Below are 26,941 nucleotides of genomic sequence, written 5' to 3' on the forward strand. Positions count from 1 at the left end.
TTGTTAAAACATGTGTTCGATCAGCTGAGATTTTATATGGGATTACAACAACACAAAGGTATCCGGATACCCTTGGATCGGTACGTCAACGCACCCAATATTGAAGCATGAATGAAATTCATGATGTTTTTTTTTTAACAGGGTTGTTCCTCCACTGTTGCTTCTTTTTTTTCCATTTTTTATAATTTAATTCTTTGTTTTGTTCGGGTTAATTAAATTTCACAAATTATTTTACATCAAAAGAAACTAAATTACGGGACATATGATTACCGACAAGCCGACAACCATAATAAACAGAATAAAAAAGACAAACCGTTTATCACGGGCAAAGCGACGGTGAGCTGCCATCTGTCAAAAATAATTTTACTCTATTGTATTTTTATTTTGCAATAGGTTAAGGGTAGGTATAGCAAAAGTGCAAGACTGTTGTAAAATTTTAATCCGTATATTTTGTTGTTGTAGTGTTGTAAGATTTTACACTTTTGCACTTTTGCAATGATACAAGACCAGTTGCATCGGATCGTGAACACCCCTAATTAACCAGAAAAAAACAAAGAATTTAATTATAAAAAATGGAAAAAAAGAAGAAGCAACAGTGGAGGAACAACCCTGTTAAATAAAAAAACATCATGGATTTCATTAATGCTTCAATATTTACTATAGATAAGAAAGAGCGTTCATATCTATTGTAAAAAAATAAAATTTCCCATTTTTACTAGGCCTGTTGCACCAGATCGTGAATACCCCTATAGTAGCCGTTTTTTATTATCACTTGATCCATATAGATCATTACTTAAAATGTATTACAACAACTACATGAGATCTTGCTTTTCATCAGGATCACGAATCGTGATCTTGCTTTTCATCAAGATCACGAATCGAAATCTTACAAGATCTCATGTAGTTGTTGTAATACATTTTAATTAATGATCTATATGGATCAAGTGATAATAAAAAACGGCTAGTGTTGTCATATTTTTCGCTTTTGGGTTTTCTTGTGTGTTTTTGAAAAAAAAAAGTTTTACTAACTATTAAATAAATATTTAAAATAATAATTGTCATTCCAAACATCAGTTTTGATGTTTTTAAACAAATTCTAAACAATTTACGAACAAGTTAATTTGGTAGCACAGATTTAAATCTGTTGAAAAAGTTAAGCCCAGAGAATTCTCCGGGCTAAACAACTAAGCCCAACGGGCTAAAGTGTTGTTGCATTTAACATGTAAATTGCTTAGCCCCGACTGCGTTTTTTTTGTCCAGTTAAAGGCTTGGCCACACCGGAGGGTACGCGGTAGAGGTACAGGTAACGGTACGGGTATTTGTATGGAAAAAATTCCAAACTGACACATCAACGTTCGGGTGTGGAATTTTTTTAATACAAATATCGTTGCCGCTACCCGTACCGCTACCGCGTACCCTCCGATGTGTCAGTTTGGAATTTTTTCCATACAAATACCCGTACCGTTACCTGTACCTCTACCGCGTACCCTCCGGTGTGGCCAAGCCTTTAAGACCGGTGGTAATAAAAAACACACCTAATATAAACCAAGTTTATCCGACGAGCTAACTTAAATTTGCACAGGAGCAAAGTGAAACGTCAAAATGAGTCTCAAAATTTTCATATTCCCGAACACTTGCACTTCTTCGTGTAAAAGCAGACCAATCGTTTCGCTTCAGAAATGTATTAAAATGGAATTTAACTTTGACCAGGAACGCACAACCCAGCTTTCACACTACCTTTTACTACTTTTCTTCATTTTGAACTGGCAACACTTTCTGTGATGAAATCACATCAAAATCAACTGTCAGCTGTTTTATGTTTTCGTTTATTTTCTGCAACTCGACTGTCGCTCGAAGTGGTTCGTTGTCTGCGAAGAAAAAAAAAAAAAATAACAAACAAAGAAACCATAAATTTTGTACCAAAAATTATCAAAAAATAAATCTATCAAAAATTAACTTATGAAATTCTTTAATAAAGAGACAAAATTTAATAATCATTTACCTTCCTGTAAAAGAAATTTTTTTTTAAATATCAATCCCATTATACTTTATACATACCTATAAAAATATGCCGTGGTTTCAATAAAGATGGCGATTTACTGTAATTTTACACCGAAATAAAAAAAAAAACATCCATATGCCTTTTTGCTTTTTACTATCAAATTGAAACAATTCTATAAAATAATGTTACGACCAACAATTTTTTCTTATCTGCAACATTAACAGTAATTAATATAATAATTGCCTTTATTATCATCAACTTGAAAACAAAAAAACTTTCAATATTGAATTGGTAAATAAAATAGAATACGCAATTATATTCCGCACTCCGCAGCAGTGTGACGAGTGACGACCTCCAAGAAAAAAGATTAATACAAATATATTCCGTTCCGTAGGGTTTCAGTTCAGTATGAGTATTGTATTGTGTATTGAGTAATTTTACAGCCTCGGTGATCGATGCACGTCGTTGTCGTCGTCGTTTACACCAAAACCAAACAGAAATCAGAAACAAAATCTATTTTTATAACAACAACTTGGTGCATGTTGTAAAGAGTTGTTGAGTACAAGTAGATTGTTCAAGTTAATTGTACACCGAATGATTACGAGTAAGAAGATACTGATAGCAAGTCGTCGTCGTTATTCTGGGTACAGAAGAGACGTTATGAGTTCGACCTCTTCCTAAGCATATCAAAAAAACAGCTGCCGATTATCTGGCATTCGATTAGTATTAGCTAAAGCAGTAAAAAGCTAAACCTTCAGTAAGATGGATGAACTGTCAGTCGATCAGGAATTGCTCAAAGAACTCCAAACCTTGTGGACAAACTATGAGGAGGAGGAAAAAGATTCATTGCAAAAGGTTAACATTTTTTCCTCTTATCTCTTATTTGAATAATGTACTTGATGGTGTTTTTATTTTTAGGAACAAGCACTTAAACTATTTCTTTATAAATTTCAATTTGTTAACTTGGAGGCATCACTTGAAGAACCAACACCGATTTCATGGTATGTTATTGGAATATGTATTTTTTTTAATGCCAACCTTTATAGCAATTAGACCGCAAAATAGATTTCTAAACACTTTTTGTGGTATTTATTCTGTTGGTATGAATTTAGTTGTGAATGCGTAGTTACATGAGAAATAAATATGTAATATTGAATTTTTTGTTTCAGTTTTGTTCAATGTGTTCTGGAAGAGATTTGTTCGTTTTTATTAGAGAGAGTATATGACATCATAAGTAAATCTCATCTTACAACATCGAATTCATCGTCAAAAGATGATATCGGGGGTGATGATGATAATGATGGTGTTGGCAGTGAACTCACATCGGAGTCCATAAAAACTGCTAGTTCAGTTAAATGGCCAAAAGACAAAAAACACAATTTTGCACAAGTAAGTAGAATTTTAATAAATTTTATGAGTTAAGTGAATTATTTACCAAATTATGCATAAAATGTTATTTGTGAATATTGTAGATTTTTTTATTTATTGAAAATTGATATTATGAAACTTGAATGATAGAACAAAAGGTAAGATTGTGGCTAAGGTAAAAAATACAGAACAGACTTTGAACGTAATGTTATGGGGGAAATGAATATGTATGTAAAATAATTTTTAATGTTCCCTGAGGGAACGACTAACATGAGGTGACAATTAAGATAAGAAGGGTTTATAGATAGACATAATAGCTAAATAAGTTGAATAGAGAATATACTAAATATGAATTCAAGAAAAAAATAGGTATACATATGTATGTATGTATGTATTTATATTAAAACAGAATATTGAAGACCATAGAAACTTTGAAAGAAAATCTTTCTTCAATTCAAAGTCTTATATTTGCATGTAAATTGTTTCTTTTTTTTTTTAGAGATTGACAATAATTCTAAAGGCAGTTAATTCTTATTAGAACAATTGATTTCTATGAAATTTATTCATATATTTTATATGAAAAGCTGTGGAATTTAATTGTCCTTATTCCAAAATCGTAAGACCTTTTATTATAAGAGCCCATAACTCGTGTGATTGATTGAAAAAAAAGCTAGTATTTTTGAAAAGGTCTTTAAATTGCATGTTTGAGATTTGTAATCCTTGGAAAAATATTTTGAAGTTGAAGTGTAATCACTCTGCAGATCATGAAATAATAATCCAAAACGCGCACCAGCTCTCCGACAAATGGAATTACTTCTCTGTTACAAAAAGTCAGTATGCCGCTAAAACGTTAACGTTGGTTCGTCACATCATTGTAACATACAAAATTTCGGAATACCCGAAATGAAATCATTTATTGCACAAGACAAGATTTTTTTGTTTAATAAAACAGTGGAAGTTTTTTCTATTCACAGATTGTATGAATGTTCAATTTGCAGAAATTCTGAAAATTTTCAGTTCAATTAAAAAAAAGTACAAAAAGAATTTTCGTGTTCAACACGCAACGGTTCATTTTTCAACAATATTTTTTCTTGATATTATCAAAATTATAACTTTGTCAAATGATAATACTACATGAAAAGATTGTAAAACTTTTAATAATCCTGATTTTTATATACATAGTATAAAGAATATTTTATCTATGTGTACAAATGTAATGAAAACGATAGAATGGCTCTATTTTGAATTTTTTTTTTCAAAAAATGTAATTTAGCCTTAGTTGCAGTAGATGCTCAGCAAACCAGTTTTTCAACATTTTTCCCAATTTTGAGTTCGACATTTATTCGTACCTCACTCTTCCCTCCAGGTCTGCAATTCTGGCTATTCAAAAGTCGTCTTAACTATTCCCACTGCTTTATAGTATCTAACAAGCTGAATCCATAATTTCCAAAACTTTCTAAATAACCTCAAAATGAATATTAATTTTTCTTTTTCTCATGAAATCAAGCAAAAAAAAATTATGTAAAAGAATGTTGTTTTCTAAAGTATTCTTTGCTTGATCAAAAATGAATTCAGCTCATCCACGTTTCAAGTCTATGGATATGATCAAAGCTATATTTTCATTTCATATATGCATTAGTACATGTTTTCATACATTAGATAACTCACGTAGGCCATCATGTCAATAGAAAACAATAATCTATTTTTATTCCCATCATAAACAGGAAAACAAAATATGCCTACGTGACTTAGTATGTGATAGTTTACGAAATTCAGGTAGCTTTCTTTAAATAATGGAAACCTTCTTTAGTGAGAGGTGCAAATATTTATATAATCAATCTTGTTCAGATAATAAACGATTATCTCAAAATTTCATTGATATATTTAAAGCCCTCAACACTCGCAATACAGGATTTGGGGTATGGCCACTAAAATCGGGTACGTGCAGGGTAAGGTTAGGTTAAAGTGGCTTACGGGTAAAGATCCGACTTGTGTTTTGCTCCATATATCTACTGAGGTACAAAAATCAAAACTTTTTATTTGAAACTACAGCAAAAGACCATCGGATGACAATTTTTGCGCTATTCTTTACATCAAAATAAATTTTTCTTTTCATACTTTATCGCGATTATAATTAATAGTAGCCATCAGCTCCATCAAAAACAGACTTAAAGACGACACATTTCGATTATTTATGCTTTTGGCTTCAGTTGTGGGTTCTTTTGTTTTCAATGTCTTCAAGATAATTATTTATTTACGTCATAAGTAGTTCAAGGAACAATAATATCAGTATAATTGGAGTGAAGGTAAACAAAAATATTTTTTGTTTATTTTTCAATACATATGTACATACATTTTCGTAGTTAAAATTTTTCCTTTAAGTATAACTTTTTAAACAAAAAAAAAAAAAATATCTACCATGTCAATTTGCCTTGAAAATATCCACCATTTAAAAGTTTTATTTAAAATCGAATATAACCCTCTTTTGAATGTAATGACCCAAATATTAAATCATTAAATAATTATTTAATTGTTTTCTTCTTCTGCAGCTAATATTACGTGCTCCTAGTGATTACAGCAAAATTGTTGCCTTACGTACTTTCCTTACCCATGAGATAGGACACCATATCCTGTATTTTTTACGACGTGTTGATATTAAGGTAAATCCAACCCCTTTTATCAAGTCTATTTCTTTGTATTAATTTTGTATTCTTCTTCTTTTAGTTACTTGCATCACAGCTCAGTCTGTGTAATATATGCATCAACCTCTTTCCCAACTGCCAATGGAACAGCGAAAGTCAAGTTCAATTGAATCCATCGAATTCGATAAGGGAATTTCTAGACAATCTTCTTTTACATCAACGTTTAAAAGCACTTCGTTCACGTGACTTTAGTCAATCCTCAGAATTAAAATCAACCCTAAATGACAGTACCAAGCTCTTCTATATTGAGCATCAACCAAATGATTTTGATAGTTATGCCAATCAAATCAGAACAAGTGACGAAATTGCTGTTGTCTTAATTGATTTGTTAGAAAAATTAGTCGATATTGAAACCGATATGATCCTCAATGACCAGTCAATTAGTGTTATTTGTTGGAAATTTGGTGTAGAAAAACTATCTATCAACGAAGAAGTATTTTGCTCGGCCAAAAATTGCGAAATTATCAAATGCAAATTATTAAATCTCGTTGGTAAAAGTTTCAACAACATCTGCTGGCAAAGAGATAATTTAGCTTCCATAAATTTACACGAAACGATTAATAAATTAATGAAGGCTCTGGAAATTACAACGCACCCTGAGATTATATTTGGAATTATTTATCTTATTTTTGGACTTATGAACAACATAATTGCACTGTCCTATGGAAAATTTCATAACGCGTTAAAATTCATCGATGAAGACTCATTGGATATGTGCGTTTTCAAACTTTCCGATTTATTGGCAAAGAATTCAAAAGAACTTACACCATTTTTTCCGAAAATTGTTAAAGTACTCCAGAAAATTATTGAAAATCTAAACAAAAACTCACCCAGTAAATCTAAAAAGCATCGCAAAAAATTCAAAGGCATCTTACAACAGCATTGCCTGCGCAATAACTTTCCCTGTTTCTTTCAAAAGATCCTCATTAACATAGTACAACATCTTCCAAGTGACCTGCAAAACTATGTCCTACGTTGTCTTCAACGGCAAGGAGTCTGTTGTTGCCTATGCAACACAGATACCATGAAAATATTTCTCAGTCAATCTATCGAAGCAGAAAATCAAAAGTATGCCTACAGTTTCGTTCACCAAAAACTATTGACTACTGTTTTTCTGCGTAATAATTGTACCTGTTGTGAATTCAAACTAAAATCGAATGAATTTCATAAAGAAGTTTTCCAACTATATCGCAACAAATACGATGAGATAAGCAATTTCGATGAATACAAAAGATTTCTTAAGCATCTCAAGCACATATCACATTTAATCAGCTTCGACATATCAACAGGTTTATTAGCAAACATAGTTTTGCCAATATTTAGAACTTATAAAGAGCAATCATTGACATGTGAAAATAACAATCGAATACTCATTGAGTGTCTAAACATTTTCATAACATATCTAAGTGACGTTAGACTGATTAAAGCCTTCTACAATGGTGAGAACATATCACATCTAGAGGATCTTTTGCATCGACCCGAACTAATTCGACCCATTTGTGATTTGATAAAGATTGGCATTGAAAATGCGGCCTTTTTAGGCGATAACAGTCAGGAACAAGTGATATTGAGTAAGCGTCTAATAGCATTGCAATTAGATGGAAGCGTTACATCAACAAAATCAATCAATGGAATGCTTAGACACTTGATTAGCGATAGGATGATATGGCTGGATAAGGAAGATGAATGCATTGAAATTGCGGAAATAAATGCCTTGCATACATTACATGTTGCTTCAAGGCATTGGTATTTAAATTATCAGCTATTGAAAATTAATCAACAATTTCAGATTGAATTTGCTGAGCGATTTGAACAGATAGATCTTATTAAATTAGCATGTAACACTTTGAGTTGTTTTTTGTTGTTTTCTAAAGAAATCAATCAGGAGGTTTCATCTCCCCAACTAGAGGAATGCCCAACAACTCCTATGTTGGATTCTTTGCCTTTGGATAGTCTTCTATCAGCATCTTCGGTACAAACTTCCATGACTGCTTCAGAACCATCAAATTTTGATGATGTTATTAAGTTTTATAATGATTATGAAGTGAAAGGATTTTTAAACAAACTTCAGAGTAACAGCAATACAATGGACGAAAGTATAGTTCTTTTTGATATTAGGAATCAATTAATGGCATTGCCACGTGATCAATTGATTACGGAAGGAAAGCAACTCTTGGCCATGGATGACTCTTCTGTGACTGAAGATCAAAAAAGTCTACTGGGACGAATATTTGGTTATATCTTTGGTTCACAATCAACGAGTTCTACGGATAACCTTAAGGAATCTGAAACTACTGATGACAATGATGTAAAATCAGAACTACAATGTCTTTGCAAACCAGGTGACTGCAAAAATCTGCTGCTAAAATTGTTTGAGTCGGCTATGGCTGTGTATGTTCGAGAAAATAAAGAAGATTGTAAGTATTTTTATTTGTTCTATAGATTACTTTTTTGTTTAACGCAAAAAAATACAATTAAAAAGAGTAACTTCTTCCAATCGCTTAAATGCTGCATGTCCACGCATAGACTGTCAATGACTGAGATTAGCTACTTTTCACGATTTTCCATTTATGTATAAAAGCAAGTTTTTGCGACTCAGTTGAACATTGTATTCGTTCATTCGCGGTGTTATTAGCCGTTCATTGATCTCTATCCGTTAGAGATGCACGATTTGCTTATTTTAATACTCAAGCTTATTGTTAAGTAGAAGAAAGAACATGCAGAAGGAGTGGTTAGATTTACTTTGTTTTTCTTCTTTTCACACTTCCAGTTCATGACTGAATGGAGAAGTAAAGGAATAGAAATTCCAATTGACCGAACTCATAATAAAAAATAAAAACAGACGCTCTAAGTCAATTCTATTTTACAATGTCATCTATTCTCTGACTTTGTGGTTCATAATAGACTGAGATTAAAGCTATTAGGAGTTTCACTTGATGACTTTGTTTTATCAGTGGAAAAAATCCCAAGTGACATGATTTAATCACTGTATTTAGTTATTATAAATTTAAACTGTGTTTAAATTTATTGAAATAACGTAGAGACAAAGATGCAATTGTTATCCCTTTCGGGAGATAAAGTTACATCCGATTCTCTACAGTTTTTGTAATGTTTTTGTTTTCATATGTATATAATTTCTTTAGGTAAATATCGTCATAATTTTGTATTACCACAACAACTAATCTAGTGAGTTGAATGTTGATTTAGAGCTTAGCACTCCTAGTTAAACAAACGATTTTTCTTTTCTTTTCTTAATCGTTTAAGCGAAGTATTTGAAGTGAGGTTAAAGTAACAGTTAAAATGCATGGTATATTCTAAGGAAGTGCCACTACTAGATGACTATTGGCTATACGGTTAAGATATGCGAAGTTTCAAATAGTTTGGTTGGAATTTATAATTAATTTCTCAAGCAGGAAAACCCTATAATCATTTATGCCCCTAAACGATCATAATTTTCTTATGTTCCATAATCTTGTATCAAAAATACATATTAGACATTTTATTTTAGGCTTTCAATTTATGCTCAGCGATTTTAACTTATGTTGTTTTAACGTTTAACGTGGAATTTATACCTCACTTGCACTGGAATAAAACTTCTAGGTATCACTGGTCAGGATGTATTCGCTGGTGGTTGATCAGGTTCTGTAGGCATTTTCTGCTATATTGAATGAGATATCTCTAGTTATACACAATTTGGAGAAAACTTCTGAACAAAGTTTTATATCACGAATAAATTCGCTCAACATCTTGTGTAAAATTGGATACATCGCGATCAACTTCGGAGCATTCATAGGTTTTTATACGGGTCACTTCAAGTGGGTCAACATTTTTGGCTGAAAAATAGTACTATTAGCTGATTTTGGGATGAAAACCAAAGAAACACCAGCCCATAATAAATACACCAAAGTGCTAAGTTCTTTTCTCAGAAAAGACTGAACATTGAAAGCACATATATACCTTAACTTCTTGTAGCCTCTTCTAGCCCCTTGTGACATTTCTGTTACAAATCAACAAAGAGCCCATAAAAGCTGTAAAAAATATATTTTTTTCTTTTGAAACTTATATGATAATTTTTAAGTATTGCTATGTACATATATCGAAACAGTACACAATATTTCTAATAAATAGCACCAATAGTTTTTAATTGCCAGTTAATGTTGAAAGTTCGTCTTTTTTGAAAATAATCAAATTTGTGTAAAAACTAAGACTTTATGTTTCGAAATGAATTTATAAAAAATCTCTCGTGCCACATCGATATGATTAAGAACTAACTTATCTTAAGGTACAGACACTTTAACGTACCAGCTTGGAAGTAGAATTTTAAGTTTCATCTTTCTTTCCCCACTATAATGATGCATCCACTCATTTTACAGTTTTTAGAGAACCACTGTTGTATGGGCTCGTAAAACCTCCCTACACTACATACTTAAGTATCCTAGTGATCGGGCTATACTTAATCGTTGTAGTGTGCTCACTTTCATATATTTTCATACTGATTAAGAGACCGACTAAGCTGGCGACCGATTAAAAGTTTGTAGTGTGCGGGGGCTTACATTTCTTTTCGTTTTTGTTTGTCATCAGGAATGAAGGAGACCTAAAAGGCGCTGTATCATGACAAGACACACTATAATAGAATTTCTCAGATTTTCTCAAGTAGCTTCGAACTCGAATAAAAAAAAATTTTCTTCTTCTCGACCAAATTTAAAAATCATGTAGTTTTTTTTTTTAATTAAAGTTGATCCACACTATATAAATCTGCAAAGCAAATAAACAGCCCGGTCCCACATTCTTGTGTTGACAATTTTGCGGCAAACACCTTAATCGTTCCAAAACAAATACAAGTTTTACATTGCACTTCTCCATCTGTTAGCTGCTTAGTGGTTTGTTATTTTTTTTTTCTTTTTGCATTACATTATTTTTTCTCCACATCACACAAATTCGCATGCGCATACCAAACCTCAAGAAGCCATATAAAATAGAAGTTCAACCTACGACAATATTCTTTAGAAAAAGATTCTATTTCATTTAGTGCTATTCTAGCAGCAGTTCATTAAAGGTTCTCTTCTCAGTCGGTTGCCTGTTGCGTGCAGTCAGTCAAACAGTAAATGACAACAATAATTTACAACCTTGTATTTCATTTGTGTCTTAATCTTATCTGATGCTCAATCGGGTAAGAGAGTGATAACAGAGGCAAAAAAAAATATATCATAAAAATCCTTTTATTTGATTTTTGTTTGATAAAACTGTCTGATGAAAATTTAAAAACTTTTATATAGCCACCGACACCATGCAGAATAATCTACAAAGACTCAAGTTGATAATACTTTCTCGTGCTCTTCAAGATTGGAATCAAACTGATCCCAGTATAACTGCTGTTACATTAGCTCTGCAATCTTTGCTGAAAATTGCCGAATTAACTGGAACATTTTCAAATGAAGAATCACATCCGATCAATCAAAGAGATGAAGTTACCGCTCATAGAACTCACGATAATGTCGATGAACCAACCTTGGCCTCAACGGAAAGTGATGCAGACTTCTATTCGACCAGAGCCAGCTTGATATGTGCTGACAGCGAAATAGATTTAAGTGAGAACGATACAGAAGAGTTTTATTTAACAGCAGATGAGGGTTACGAAGCCGATGGCGAAATACCCGGAATGTCGGAGAGTGAAGAAGAAATCGATGATTTGTGGGTTCCTTTTACACCATCCTCACGATATCGTACACATGTTGTGCATAGTGGAATTTGTAAAATTGTCACTGAGATTTTAATAGAATTGTCGTTGAAGTGCTCGCAAAATCCAAGTGCTGCATGGGCCAATAGCTTGAGTCAACTTGCAGCTAGGATGTTTGTTATTCGTGAGTTTCTTGGTGGGCCTTTGTTTATTTTACAAGGATTTCTTCCACTTCTTCAGAGCAATGATGCAAAACTTAGAGGTAAGTTCTAGTTTTCTTTTTATTTTTGAATATTATAATAAATAAATTAAATTATTTGTTATCTAGAACTGCAGCAAACGATACTGGATCTTGTGGTTGATCTCAATTCCCCTGATGTGCTGTCAACATATTTTAATATATTGGCATCGAAAAACCCTCCCGTTGATATTTTGATTAAGTACATGTCATATATTTGTTCGAACTCGTTAAAGAAACAGCCCACTGTTGAAATTGAATTCCCAATGTTGAATGGTAAGTTGAATAAAAAATTTGTTAACAGAATCTTTTATGAAAAAAGAATTCTCTGTTTTAGATGGAAAATGTGTATCATCAACTGATCCACTGATAGCTGAACAAATCGAGAGAGTGCGCAACTATCATCTTTTCAATCATGCCAATACTGCCTTTCTACGGTCAGCATGTGTTCTCCCAATAACTCATGCTAAAGTATGGGGCAGTGATGGTTTGACTGTATCGTTGTGGATGCAAATGAAAAGCAGTATGCCACACAGAAGTGCCAGTCAGATAATTGATGATGATATAAAAATCTCGTGCGATGAGAGTATGGTAAGTTGGCTCTCTTATTTTATCTCTCTTTTTCTTACATATTTTCTCTCTCAAACAGCGAACTCATATCCTTTCGATTGGAAGTAATCAAGCAATAATAAGTGTCTACGTCAATAGCAACATGAATCTGGTATTCGAAAGCAGTAAACCAAATGCAGAACTCTCGCCAAAGAGTCCAAACCACGAAGATAATGCTTTCATGAATAAAGAGAATGTTTCTACAAATACATCGCCCCAGTCAATTAGTCCATCGCCTTTTCGAAATGCTCTGAAACATACAAAGCTTGTCATTTTAAACAGCTTCAATCAAATGCATTTCTTTCATGGACACGGTGTTACTGATGGGTATTTTGAGGGTTCCAGTGTTGAGTTGAAATATTTCCGCCTATGTCGATCAAAATGGACTCATTTATCTTTCTCCGTTGATTTGGCATCGGATCGATTCAATTTAACAGTTACTTTGGATGGTTTGGAACAGCATGCTATAAGTTTACCTTTCCGAAATGTCCGTAATCTTACAAGAACATCAACTTTTCAATTGCTTTCGCTTGGGGATAGTATACCAAAAGCAAATTGTAATGATTCTCTAGAATGTGTTAGTGGTATTCCATTAAAGTTTTCAATTTCGAATGTGATTTTGTTTAATCGAAAAATACCCGAAAAGGAGATTATTCAATATTTGACTGCAATGGGACCTGATTTCGTTGATATAACACAGTGTCAGGTATGTTTATGGCGTATTCAGAAAATGTCTTAGTTCTGAATGTAATTACATATTTTTTTTTTTCTATTCAGGTTGGTGCATGGAAACCGAATTTTGGTTTTTTGAATCTCAATAAATCATTTAATGTTAAAGTTGGAAGTTTTCAAGATGCAATGAAAGTTCTTCGAGAATCTCGATTTTGTGCATATTCAGCAAGTGATCCAAACGCAATAATGGCTTATGATCAAATGTCGGATTATGACAACAGTTGTGGTAGGTATTAGTTTTCCGTGTGTGACTAAAAAAAATGGAATTGTATGTTGCAAATACAATTCGATACTTTTTTTCTAAATCTGACGATACATTTATTACGGTTTAAAGATGTAAGCTTCTTTCGTATAAATAATTTATTTCTTTAAACAGCAGAGATTAAATAGTTCCGTTTTTTGATCGACGTTTGAACATTTCTTTGAACATTGATTGTTTTCACAGTAGAAAAAAGTTACACATACGCCACAGTGACCAATCAGTTTTTGATAAAATTCTCAAACTTGAAGCTTATGTTGACCATTTTAATTTATTATTAAATAATTTACTTGCTTAATAAATGTGACTAGCGTCCTGAGAAGGCACTATTTAATACATTTTGGATTTGGATCACAACATACAATTTTTATAAGTCATTAATTAATTTTTTTTTTTTTTTGCTTTTCGCATACCAATATGTTCCTTTGAGAATTGAATTTTTTTTTATTTTGGTTTTATGAGATAAATACTGTATTCTCTTCCCATAAACATGGTAAAACTGTCTTCTCCGAGCTCAATGCAAAGGGTACTTTTGGTAACAAAGTTTTTGATGAAAGAATGGCATTTCCAAATTCAGACTTTTTGGAGTCAATCCGCGATTTAAAGTGAATTCTTCAAAATGCTTAATTTTTTTTAGTGCATTTTTTCATTTTTTGTCCATTTATGGTAAATTTTGAATAATTATGTTTTTGTGTTTTCATATTTGGTAATTTTTAGTTTCCCGCAGAAGCGACATCATTCATGGCTTATTGGCACTAGGTTTTAATAATTTTTATATGTCGCGTAGAATTTCTTAACAGGAGAAGAAAAAGCAAGAGATGTGTACTTTTTTAAGTTAAGTTTTGATTAAGAAACGAAAAACGTTACTAGTATTTTTTTTTTGATTCGGAGCAATTTCAGCAACAGTTGATATTCCTTACCTTTCCCACCTTACGGTGATCTGTTATCTTGATGCAGATTCTAGATCGTGTTAGTTTCTCGCATGTGATATGGTTAAGTAACTATTTTGTTGCTAGCTTTAAAGTTGTTTTTCGACACTCAACTGAATAAAGATGTGGTAATGGAGGCTAGCAGGCCAAAACAAAAAAGTTATCCAAATAATTCATCGTAGTTAATTGTTACGCTGAAAAGCTAAAATAGTTTTAACAACAACTGCATCAATATTTCAAAAACAGTACAAAAACAAATTAATAAAAAAAAATCGGATCAAACGTTATAATCCTAATATCTTAGGTTGGACAACTCTCATACTCATTAAAAGTTTTTTTTATTTTTGTATTTTTTAAGCTACAAATGGGACTTCAATCGTTTAAGTCCAAACCGTGTATAATGATTGGTTTATCTTTATTAAACTCTATTACTTTTTTAAGGCAAACGTTGTGGAATTATGCTCTACGGTAAATTGTGTCGAAATGAACTTCAATCAGTACAAACATCAACCATACTCTGTGGAGGACTATCAACATTGCTCTATCTATTTGCGAGAGTTGTCGAACTTACATCTGACTCTGCCACGCAATCTATGTCCTTGGATCTTTTACTCACAGTTGCTCTTTCCGACTCGCAGCTTTATACTGAATTTATGCGAAATGATTATTTCAGTCTAATTGGTTATGTCATTAAAACAGACAGATGTACAAAAGATGTTTTCCTACTTGCAAGTATAATAAACAACTCGTGCACCCAACCAGTTATCATTAAAAAAGGAAGCACAATTCACGTCAATGAAAATACAATTGCTTGCCTATCACATCCAATGTTGATAGCAAATATACTACATCGCTTTTCTGATTGGCATCGATCAGGATCTGATAGTTCAGAAGGCTTGGAGCTTCTTTTCAAAACTATTATCGCATTAGTTAGAGACAAACATCCATGCAAAGAATTCAATATGAAACAGCTCAATCGAGTAGGTCTGATGAAGGAACTTCTGAATCTTTGCAAAGTCTATGTCGTTGAATCTCCAAATCCAATACACATATCAATAGAAGCGGCAAACTCTTTTGTTAATATTCTAAGTATATTTGCTGGTTCACCGCCATCAGCTTCACTTATGGATGAAATTATGAAACTGTTACTACTCCTCCATAAACCCAGTGAATGTTTTATAACACACGATCGCTCAAACTTATATTTCCTTCTAAGCACCGAAGGCCCAGTCAAAGAAAAAGGCTTGGGACTACAAATTCCACGGAGGCAGCTAAAGCAAATTTTCCGTGAACGCAAACGCTCATCAAGTGCAAGTCTCTTTCGATCAGCTAAACCATCGAAAATATTAGAAAAGAAATCAGTCAACGGAGATAGTATGAAATTCAACGGTGGTCTTAGGAGCAAATCAAATATGAATCTCGAAACCATTGCAAATTGTTCAAGATTAAATCAGAATGAAATGCGAATGCTTTCACCACTAGAACCAGCTAAATGGAGACTGAAACCAAAAAGACACTCATTACATAATATACCGCACAGTAGCCCGAAAAATTCTCCCCTGAAAATAATTCGTAAGAGAGTTCGACTCATGTCGAAACCATCGAATCAAAATGAGAAAAAAAGTCGCATGGAGAATTCTATGTTTGATTCAAGTCCGCCTTCTTCACATGATGAACAACAAGGAGGTGTTATGCAAAGCAAAGATGGCTTCAAATGGCCACTAGAAAATTCTTTTTTCAGCAAAAAGAAATCAAAGACAATGTTCAAGACTGATTTTTATAGCTCGCCAGGCATTATGAAGCTGCAAGAGCGCCTTTTTATATTGCTCAAAGATTTTTTGTTCCTTTTGCCCGATAATGTTGTCGAGGAGGTAAGTTGTAAAATTGAAAAAATCATACAGATGTGTATAGCCTTTTTTGTTTGTTTTGCTTTTAAGGTCTTGACGCATTATGTTAAAATGGAAATCCTTTTGGTTCTTGCAAATCACACCAGCCCAACTGTTCGAACAGCAATTTTGAAATTGCTTACTGCACTCACCAAAAGAATTCCTCCAAGTGAACTTGGAGTGTTTACTAAAAAGTTCTTTCCTCAACATTTGGCCAATCAGCTGGCTATATATTCCACTGACGTGAATATGTTCGAGACATGTCTAGAATGGGTAACGGGGCTTTATGGAAGTTTGGAAGCATTTGCCGAATACGAGTACATATCTATAAATAATCGTTTTGGTTTGCATTCATTGCTATCGATATTAACCAAGACTGATGGACAGGCGAACTTCTCAGCTAAGGCTTTTAAAGTCTTGAAAACTATATATCTGACGGTGATGATGATTTCGATAGACACAAAATATTAATGATCTTTAAAAGTTTGTATTTATTTCAGGATCCAGAAGATAATCACAGCCTCATCGAAACAGGACTATTGCAGTGCTGTATGAAAGCATTGCATAATATGTACGTTAAACCTAAAGTATCGAACACTCTTACCGAAGAATCAATTATTGAACTGCTTACTTGTGTTGGAGAAAAAGCTATGAAGTCTTCAGGACAAATGAATGTATGTAAATTTTTATTTTTTATACAAAACTAAAATTGAAATACAATTTATTTTGTTTCCTTAGATTATTTGGGATATTTTAAATATGTTGTCCTTTTATCAACTCAACAATCCAACAAATGTTGTGAAAGGCTTCCGTTCCGTTCAGGGTAAACTTCAACTTAATTGGTTAGATCTGTTCTTCAAAAACCGCAGTCCAAGTTCAAATTTCAAAGGTAAATTTATTAATTACTTGTTGGTATGGTGGATGTTCCAAAATTAACGTATGTAAATTTAAAACGAGCAAACGATAAATCCTGCCCTTTTTCTTTGATATCCCTTATAACCTTAAAAATTCCTCTACTTTTTTATGACAGTGAATTTGGAACACCTTTTACATATTTGTATTTGTATTTGTATTATTGTAAAAATTACTAGATACAGCAAGATTCAATCTTTTATAGCTTCAAGAATTCGTAACCAAGTTGTATATATTACACTATGAACATATGAAATGCACTTTTTTTGTTTACATAAATCTTAACTCTCATTACAGTCACTGTATTACCCAACTCTTCTATCAATCTATCGGAAACAAAAACAAGACTTGATCTTCTCATTGATCGCTGTTCACAGTTTTTCACAAATTACGGTCCTACGTACATGCCTAATGAAAACGAGTTAAAACTTTTTGAACAACTTGTATTATTTGGCATCTCAACCAACACACGATGCAATAATTTTATAGCTTGGGGATTGTTATCCTCACGCCCATTAGATCTTCGACAATTTATAATAGACACTTTGTGGATGGCATGTCAAAATGAAACTTTGCCAACAATCATTTGTGATGGAAAAATGATCAAATCACTTTTATGGTTGTGTCTTCTTGAACAGAAATCGAACAATGAAAAACCAATAGAAAATCTTGATCAGTTGTGCTTGCGCCTAGGCATTAAAGACACAGACACAACATGGAATCTGGAACAAGAACTTGAACGTTTCGAACAGAATCGAAATAACACATCAGCAAAACATAAGCTAATGTTGGAGAAAACAATTCACAAGTTTGAATCGTTAGCTAATAGTTGTATTGAAACTTCGATGGTTATAACAAGAGTTGTTGCTGAGTTACAGGTTTGTTTGGTAACGAATTTATGTTTTTGTTTAAATTTTACTGATTGCGCTGATGGTCATTCTTTCACAGAACTCGGAACGAAAAATTCTAATGAATCATATGAAGGAATACGATGAGAATTACACTTTCCATAAATGGTTGGAGATTATTCGTCGTATGACGCATGAGGGTGCACCATGGTTTTCAATTGATCGAAGTGAAATGTAAAATAAAATTTTCATATTTTGAAATATTTTTAAATTCATTTCTGTTTTTTTAGGTCGTTTGAGTTAGACGATACAGAGGGACCTTCTCGAGTTCACACACGCTTGAGACGTTGTCATTTGGACATTGATAAACGATTTATAATGGAAGATTATCGACAGAATTCGGAACAGCAACGTGTTGAGTATATCCGTCCATTAGACTATCTCATCTCGAGCTATGATCAGCAGCTAAATATCTCGTTAAACTCTCAAATTCTTTACAACTTCCCTGCCAAATATCTGCCAGTAGATGCAGAAATAGATGGAGAAATTATCGTGACCGATCATAAATTGTACTTCATTGCAACCTATCGGTGTAAATATTTTTATGTCAGCTGTGATGTAGATAATATTACAGAAATTTGGCTCAAACGCTATCAACATCAAGAGAAGGCTTTCGAAATATTCCTTGAAACTAATAAATCGTTATTGTTTTCCCTGCAAAATCAAGATGATTGGAAGATTATGAAAGAAGTGTTTCTTGATAAGATTGTTGTGTGTCCAGATCAGAATAAAATTCTGCTCATCACACAACAATGGCGTGAGGGTCTGCTAACTAATTGGGAATATATAATGACATTGAATCAAATCGCTGGTAGAACGTACAATGATCTCATGCAATATCCAGTGTTTCCATGGATTTTGGCCAACTATACAACCGATGTATTGGATTTGACTGAAAAGAAGAATTTTAGAAAGCTAGAAAAACCAATAGCGGTTCAGCATGAGGAGAATGAACAGCATTATGTGAATAACTATACGGTTTGCTTTTTTAAAAAATTAAAATTTTTAGTTGTTTTAAAAAATATTTTTTCTTTTGTAGTATATTAACAACACAATGACTAGTATGGGTACACTTCAAATAAAACCGTATCACTATAGCTCGCACTATTCGAATTCTGGGACTGTGTTGCATTTTCTTGTTCGAGTGCCACCATTCACAAGTTATTTCCTGCGATACCAAGGTAAAAATATAAGTTTAAAAAACGAAATGATACAATTTAAAGTTCTCACAACGGTATTCAATTTCAAGATAAAGAAAAAGATCTTCAAAATTTACAAAAATGTAATAATTTATAAGAGAAAAAATTTAAGTCTTAGAAGCATTTGAATATAAAACATGTACTAACTGCAATTTTTTAAAAACTATGCATTGGAAGAACTTAATTTGAAAATAAAACTAACGAATAATATTCTAAAAAAGTATCACATCGTCGGCTTAGAGTGTTAACTGTTAACTCCCAATAAAAATTGTTTAAAAAACTGATTAAGAATACAAAAAGTTTTCAAATCTTACCAAATTCTCATGAAATCAAAAAAATAATTATAAAATGAAACAACTTTATATTGTTTTGGATTTAGTCAAACATTTAAAAATATTTTCTTTTTTAGTATTTGTATAAGGAATTTAAAATTGGAATTAGATGTTTTTCACTCTAAGCCGATGACATATCATTGTAGGAGTGTGTAGGTATTGCAACGCTATGTAATGCTCAATTACACGATATATCACTATAAAATTTTAGCGCGAAACACAGATGAGGACAGATCCACGAGGGATCTTTTTCTAGTACTACACTTATGCCCTTTGCTAACAATAGTACATCTATCAAACTACCTCTTACACTTCAAACTTAACAAAAACCAATATTACATGACCTTCTTTTCCAAGACCAAAAGGTCTACTGATTTTAAGATTATTTTAGCAAAAGCAAAATTTGTTTATAACAAAACAAAAATGTTGCTCATACGCCCTAGTGACCGGTAAAATTTCAGCAAAGAGTGGGTTTTGATATCGTGCCAATTACTTCAACGCACTGGTGCTAACCTTGCCGTTTTTATATCACAATTATTTTGATTCTTAGAAGTTTTTTAAGTAAGCAATGAATACTTGCATACATATAGTATATATAGCCTGTAGCATATAGTCATATGTACATGAGAGGTATTGAAAAACAATAAGTTCTTAATTGAAAGTAAGGATAATCTCTTAAATTGCATTCATGTTTTACTCTCTCTATGGAGTTTAAATACGAGAAATTTAAACAAAAATTTGTCAAAAGGTAACGATATTAGATTTCCACAAGTCCCCAAATCATAGCTTCGAACGGAAGCTGTTGGATTTTCCAAAGGTTTTCAAGCACCTACTCTTTTAAGTGTCCACTCAAGTTTAGTGAATTGCGGCGTAACTAACCTCTGTAATTGCGGAAAAAGAAAGAACAAAAATAAAAGAAATCTCAATGATTTATCGCCTTTTTAAATTTACTTTTAGATAACAATTTCGACCTGCCTGATCGTACCTTTCATTCATTGGCCACAACATGGAGTCTTGCAAGCAAGGATAGTCCAACAGATGTCAAAGAGCTAATTCCCGAATTCTTTTGCCTACCAGAAATGTTTGAGAATTTTGAGCGTTTTGACTTTGGTTGTCGACAGTCAGGCGAAAGAGTCGAAGATGTTCTTTTACCACCTTGGTGCTTACGTGATCCTCGTTTATTTGTACTCATACACCGGCAAGCTCTTGAATCGGAAATAGTTCGACAAAATATACATAATTGGATCGATTTGATATTTGGACATAACCAAACGGGTCAGAATGCAGTTGATACCATAAATGTTTTTCATCCAGCTGTGAGTATTAAAAAAAATTTAAAGTTTTATTAAAATAAAATAATACTCCTCATTTTTCTCACAGACGTATGCTGTGTTCCTGGAATCTGAGATTACAGACCCTATAGAACGAAAAGCTGTCGAGACAATGGTCAAAACCTACGGCCAAATGCCAAAGCAACTTTTCAAAACTGCACATCCCTCTTCGAAACCTTTGAATTATTGTTTGGGAGGAAGAGAAGTGATACCCACAGCGAAGGGACTCCGTTGGGGTGTTTTCTTAGGATCACCTCAACTTCCAACGCCAACCCTAGGCAATATTAATAAATTGCCTGGATCTGACTTTTTGGTTTCCTTCAATAATACAAATGTAGTTTATGGTCTTCCAGCAAAATCCTGTGTTATGCGAGGTAACTTTTTTGTTTTCAAAAAATTCTTTATTTTTTATTGAATACATTTTTATTAAAGGTCCTGAATCGGATACTTTTAATGTGATATCTTGGGGCTATGACGATCGAATCGTTCGCATCCAACCACTCAGTGATACTCAAACCAAGTCAAAAGCTTTACTATTCAATAGTTCTTTTGACGATATAACTTGTTGCGGCTCTGATGCCAATTCAAATCTACTCTGGTGTGGACACAAGTCGGGACGAATAAGTGTGTATAAATGTTCAAGTGTTGATCCAACACGTATTGCCAAAAGTCGCCAAAGTTATGTCAAAGGTATTAAATTATCGTACAATTCTGCCTTCCGTAAGATCAGTCCAAAGAGTAGTTTGAAAGTAGATGACTTGGAGCAAACGTCAGAAGTTCAAAGAAATAATGTTGGTGTTGAGTTGAAGTGGTCCGGACCGACCATACTCATTCGACACACTGACGAAATAACAACAATTTGTCTATCTGTTGAATTCAAAATTGCTGTATCTGCGGGTAAAGATGGCATTGCTGTGATATGGGATCTAAATGAGTAAGAAATTTAATTTACTAATAAATTCAGACTTTTGTAACGCTTTACAATGTTTTAGTTTAAGCTACGTTCGGACGATAGAACGTCCTGCAGAAATCCATCACTCTCCAATTAATTTAACCGCAATTAGTCCGACACTGGGCGATATCGTGACGGTTCACTCCATTCCAAGAAATGACAGTGAATTATCTACCACCCCAGTTCAAGCAGACGAATGCTTTGAAGTTACAGAAGAGAGCCTCGATGACTTTGTGAATGTGTCAATAAATCCAAGTGGAAAGTCAATTCTAAGACTGCATTCAGTGAATGCTCGATACGTAAACCATATAGTGCATGAGGATAGTATTTTGGCAGTTTGTTATTCTTATATCAAAGAAGGAGTAGGTGTGAATGTGATTGCAACTGCAGTAGAAGGTGGAATAGTTCGATTATGGTCTAGTTGGAATTTAAGTTTTGTTGCTGAAATTCCAACTGGTATAACAAATATTAAAAGCATAACATATTCAACTCATCAGCATTTGGTAGTGCTAACTAAAGATTCATATATTCAAGTATGGGAATCTGAAGGTTTATATGGAAATCCGCCAAAATTCCCGCAAATTGTTTTCAAATAAAATCTGTGTGCTCATTAATCGTTGCTTATTTATATTTAATAATTGGTTTATCGATAAAAAGAATTATTAATAACTATAATTGTATTATGTAGAATAATGTTATTGTGTGGATGAGGTGATTATTATTACTATTATTATTTTTTTTTTCTTTTGAATAAAGTGAAATGTGTTTGATTTTTTGGAAATATTTCAGTGAGTATTCGCTTATTTGTACTTTAACGAAAAAATTTCGATGGACAAAGAGCCCACAGCATTTTTGGATGTGAGTGATACCATAACATATAATATATGATACCATAACAATAAAAGTACCTAGAAGATAGATTCTCATTACTTTATATCAAAATATGTGGCTTATGATGGTTTATATGTTTTTATGTGCCCGCAATCTCAAAGTATCAAATCTTATACTTAGGCCCATTTGCTGAAACGAGTCTTAAATATTTATGTGAAACATAAACCCTTAAGTTCTACATTACGGTTTGCACGAACTTCAAACTGTGTCATAAATTCCTCTAAGTTTAACATAACTTAGGGGGAAGAAATAGTAGAACTTAAGCTGTTATGTTCTACCTAGGCACTTTTATTTTATGAAAAAAGCAATAATGTCGCTCAAAAATTGATGTCGGTAGTACAAAGGACATGAATTATTATCAATTTATTAAAAATAAACTTACATTCATTAACTTAAACCATCCACAGATGGTACAATTTACACCACAGTTTTTTGTATGAGGCACTATTTTGCTGTCATATTTCATTGACTAATTTTGACACACCAGCACATTTACACACACACACGAATAATTTTTGTTTAACCAATTAACACTTATTTTTGGCTGAAATATACTTTTTTACACTTTTATTCCGCAAGATAAAGATACAAACTTGAAAATTTAACGATATTGTTGTATATTAATTGCTAAATTGCTCAAAATCTATTTAAATTATTTGACGTTTCTATTAATTTGACTTTTGAATTTGAAGTTCTCAGCGATTTATATCATGAAAGTAAATCATTGCTAGGTTTAACATAAATATTTTTTAGCAACTTCGAATAAACTAAGTAAAACACAAGAGTTATGTTCGACCTAGCTAAGATGAGAATTTATGACTAGTATGAGCAAATGGGCCTTAGAGGAATAGGAAGATCTACCAATCGGGTGTACCGACACGTTTTGTACAATCGAATTAATTCGATACAATCGAGCATTGGAAGCTCGATGATTGAATCAAATTAGATGCTGCCGATACTCGATTGTATCGACTACACCCGATTGTATCAAGTTACGTGCAGGGGCCGCAGACATCAAAGATCAAAGAAAATTTTGGGCTTCATTTATAAATATAGCTTTAAGGCCCATTTGCTCATACTAGTCATAAATTCTAATCTTAGCTAGGTCGAACATAGTTCTTTAGTTTGTAGTTTATTCTACGTTTCTAAAAAATATTTAGGTTGATCCTAGCAATGATATACTTTCATGATATAAATAGCTGAGAACTTCAAATTTAATTGTCACATCGAAATAAATGTCAATTAATTAAATCAGTTTTTGAGCAATTTAGCAGTTAGAATACATTTTTTTTTATATTTTAACATTTGTGGAATTTTATTGCAAGAAAAAAGCCTAAAATAGAGAAAGTGACCAAAAATATGTGATAAATCTGATTCTAAAAAATGTGTTCATGTGAATGTATTTGATCTGTAAATGTGTTTGTGTGTCAAAATATGTTTTGAAAATATGAAAAAAAAAATGATGAACAGTGGTTAAAAATTTTGTGCGGGAAATTAAACCATTTTCTGATGATAAGGGGGTATGAAAATAAGATAATTTATTATTAGACTAATAAATTGCTCTTTATTTTGCAACCAAGATCATTTTTTAAGGAATATTACTTCTTTTTTTCTTAATTAATAATGCTTAAAAGTAACATAAAATCCTTAAGTTCTACTATTTCTTCCCCCTAAGTTATGTTAAACTTAGAGGAATTTATGACACAATTTGAAGTTCTTGCAAACCGCTATGAAGAACTTAAGGGTTTATGTTTCACATAAACATTTAAGACTCGTTTCAGCAAATGGGCCTAAGAGACTTGTGTTCATGTCTCTCCCTTTGGATTTAGATCCAAAAATATACTTTCTATAATATTTTTTTTTTCAAATTTTTCTTAAACTTCAAACATTCAATTTTTTGTTCTATTAAATAAAATTAAAAAATTAAGGTTTTTTTTTGACATTCCAAAAATGAATCCATTAATGAGACTTTCCTTGCATCATTTTAGCTTATGGAAACCAAATCAATTTCGATCCTGTAATTTAATTTATTTTTAAAATTTGTATCAATTTAAATTTTTTGTGTAGCAGGTTATTTGGAAAAGAAAACATTTTCCATCAAACCTATTAAGGAAAATCCTAAAACCAATGTTAGTTCTATAAGTTCCAATCAAAACTCTGAAATATTACTTAGAACATGCCAAGCAATATCTTCTTCAAATGAAGTGAAATTAATACGATTAACTATTGAAATGATCATCAAGAAAAGTTCAACATTATTTGAAAATCATGTTGTTAAGAATCCTTCATTTCAAGATTTTTTGTCGTTATTGAAGTTTCGTATTGAAAAATTACAAATTACAACCGATAAAAGTCCCAGAACCATTCAGAAGAAGAATATTTCTTGTACTTTGAAGAAGGAAACTGAGAATAATACGTCTCTAAAAGTGAAGAAGGTAGATGCAAAAATTTCGGACTCCCCATAATCAAAATGGCAAAGATGGAATTTGAACTCTGTTTTTATTATTTCATTAGTAAAAAAAATTGAATTTCATTACTTGTTGAATTTTGTTGCTAATTTTGTTGACAGCTTGAGAAATCCACTCCCTTTGGAAGGAATGTTTTTTTTTTTTGTTGTTTTTGCATTCACATTCATGAGAACTCAATCATTCCAGAAAAATAGGAAATTTAGCATTGAAAGGTTCAGAAAAGTTATGTAATTAATGAATTTTTTATGATTGGTATCGGCGAAACATTTCACCCTTTATAGCAGGTTCGAAGTTCACCAAAATCTATCTATTTGCATTTAAACTTCAAGAGTAAGTGGGAGGGGATGGTTATCGGGCTTAAAAAATTAATATCGATAAAATCTGGCCATAGTTCAAAGAATTTTGTATCCTTTTTATGAAAAGGTGAATATTTCTCAGAACAAAAAGTTAAATACAAGCGAAACGAAAATGATTTCATTTATCATAAAGATTTCCTGATGGGAAGGTATTTTTTGAAGGAAGTAAAAGGATTTGAAAATACATAGTACCAAAATACCTTTTGAATTCAATCTAATACCTGTGAAATTCGATGAAAGTGTTGCAGTTGGTATAAAAACCGTGAACCAAAAGAGTTTATTGGATTATACAAAGGAAAAGGAATTTTCATATTGAAGCAGATTCATAGAATTTAGAGGGCGAAGTAGGAGGCAGACTAAGTCGCACGCACTTGCTCTTGGTTTAAAAGTAGTTAAAGCCTAAACAAAATACGGAATAACTACTTGCTTATTAAGGCATTACACAAATAATGTAAAAAATAGAAAAAAAAGTTCTTACAATTACTTAAACAAGGTTTATAATGATTTTGATGAAAAAGATTGTAGGGATGCCATTTAAATTATTCTATAAGAGGGAATATTTTTGAAAAAAAAAACTAGTTCTTATGTATGTCCTTTTTATGGGTATACAGGGTGTCCCAAAAGTAATGGTTCAAACGAAATATGTGAACTCAATGGCTCTTAGAACTTGGTTACTTGTTTCTTCCAAACTTTAAATGCAGTTCTTGTGAAGTTTTTAATAAATCGATGCTTTGAAACAGTATTTTATACATAATTGATATTTATTTTTTACAAATTTTTTTCTTAAACTTTGGTTAATAAATTTGGAGCAATTAATCCAATGAAGACATTTTTTATTTCGTTCAGATTCCCTATAAATTAGTTAACAGTTCGAAGTTTTAATTTCTTACTTTTATCGGAGCAAGTTCTTTACTCGTATTATTAGATACATATATGTTCCCGTAGGAGGTATTTTTTTTTTTTTTTTACTGAAGAAGGATATTCAACAATTTTGATTTTTTTTGTAACAGGTTTTTAAATATCTAATCGTCTTTCAAAAATTAATAAAACATCCGATATTAGCATCAAATGATGTGTATTTTCATTAAAGTTTTTCTGTCGAATTAATAACAAATTAAAAATTAAATATGTAATACATATGTATGTATGTACCTAATAGGTAGGTTTAACAAAATAAATAAAAAAATATG

The 26,941-nt window shown here is 32.2% G+C and overlaps 2 protein-coding genes across 4 annotated transcripts; both read left to right on the forward strand.

The window, feature by feature from the left end:
* Positions 1 to 1,828: 1,828 nt before the first annotated feature.
* On the forward strand, positions 1,829 to 22,817 carry LOC129908490 (lysosomal-trafficking regulator). 2 transcript variants are annotated; one of them, XM_055984984.1, is made up of 23 exons: positions 1,829 to 2,293; positions 2,397 to 2,857; positions 2,921 to 3,003; positions 3,172 to 3,391; positions 5,920 to 6,030; positions 6,095 to 8,489; positions 11,349 to 12,011; positions 12,078 to 12,263; positions 12,325 to 12,578; positions 12,637 to 13,302; positions 13,374 to 13,554; positions 14,958 to 16,387; positions 16,454 to 16,840; positions 16,903 to 17,076; positions 17,141 to 17,291; positions 17,612 to 18,201; positions 18,263 to 18,396; positions 18,453 to 19,200; positions 19,262 to 19,403; positions 20,711 to 21,069; positions 21,134 to 21,458; positions 21,517 to 22,018; positions 22,077 to 22,817. In XM_055984984.1, the coding sequence occupies exons 2-23, from the start codon at positions 2,765 to 2,767 to the stop codon at positions 22,630 to 22,632; spliced, it is 10,350 nt and encodes a 3,449-aa protein (XP_055840959.1). In that variant the 5' UTR covers positions 1,829 to 2,293; positions 2,397 to 2,764; the 3' UTR covers positions 22,633 to 22,817. The 2 variants fall into 2 exon arrangements, with proteins under 2 accessions (XP_055840959.1, XP_055840960.1); XM_055984985.1 differs by having other exon boundaries at positions 1,829 to 2,857; positions 17,612 to 18,192.
* Positions 22,818 to 24,787: 1,970 nt separating this feature from the next.
* Positions 24,788 to 25,463, forward strand: LOC129912214 (uncharacterized). Of its 2 annotated transcripts, none has more exons than XM_055990360.1 (2): positions 24,788 to 24,944; positions 24,995 to 25,463. In XM_055990360.1, the coding sequence occupies exons 1-2, from the start codon at positions 24,878 to 24,880 to the stop codon at positions 25,390 to 25,392; spliced, it is 465 nt and encodes a 154-aa protein (XP_055846335.1). In that variant the 5' UTR covers positions 24,788 to 24,877; the 3' UTR covers positions 25,393 to 25,463. The 2 variants fall into 2 exon arrangements, with proteins under 2 accessions (XP_055846335.1, XP_055846336.1); XM_055990361.1 differs by having other exon boundaries at positions 24,998 to 25,463.
* The last annotated feature ends 1,478 nt before the right edge of the window (positions 25,464 to 26,941 follow it).

Source organism: Episyrphus balteatus, chromosome 2, assembly GCF_945859705.1.
Source record: "Episyrphus balteatus chromosome 2, idEpiBalt1.1, whole genome shotgun sequence".
In the NCBI taxonomy this organism is placed as follows: Eukaryota; Metazoa; Arthropoda; class Insecta; order Diptera; family Syrphidae; genus Episyrphus; species Episyrphus balteatus.

What these genes read in the sequence shown, in the direction of transcription:
- LOC129908490 (XM_055984984.1), top strand. Translation starts at nt 2,765, where the DNA reads ATGGATGAACTGTCAGTCGATCAGGAATTGCTCAAAGAACTCCAAACC. An exon ending in GGATTATGACAACAGTTGTG is followed by an intron (nt 13,555 to 14,957) that starts GTAGGTATTAGT and finishes TACTTTTTTAAG; the next exon opens with GCAAACGTTGTGGAATTATG. An exon ending in TTATTTCCTGCGATACCAAG is followed by an intron (nt 19,404 to 20,710) that starts GTAAAAATATAA and finishes ATTTACTTTTAG; the next exon opens with ATAACAATTTCGACCTGCCT.
- LOC129912214 (XM_055990360.1), top strand. Translation starts at nt 24,878, where the DNA reads ATGAATCCATTAATGAGACTTTCCTTGCATCATTTTAGCTTATGGAAA. An exon ending in ACCAAATCAATTTCGATCCT is followed by an intron (nt 24,945 to 24,994) that starts GTAATTTAATTT and finishes TTTTTTGTGTAG; the next exon opens with CAGGTTATTTGGAAAAGAAA.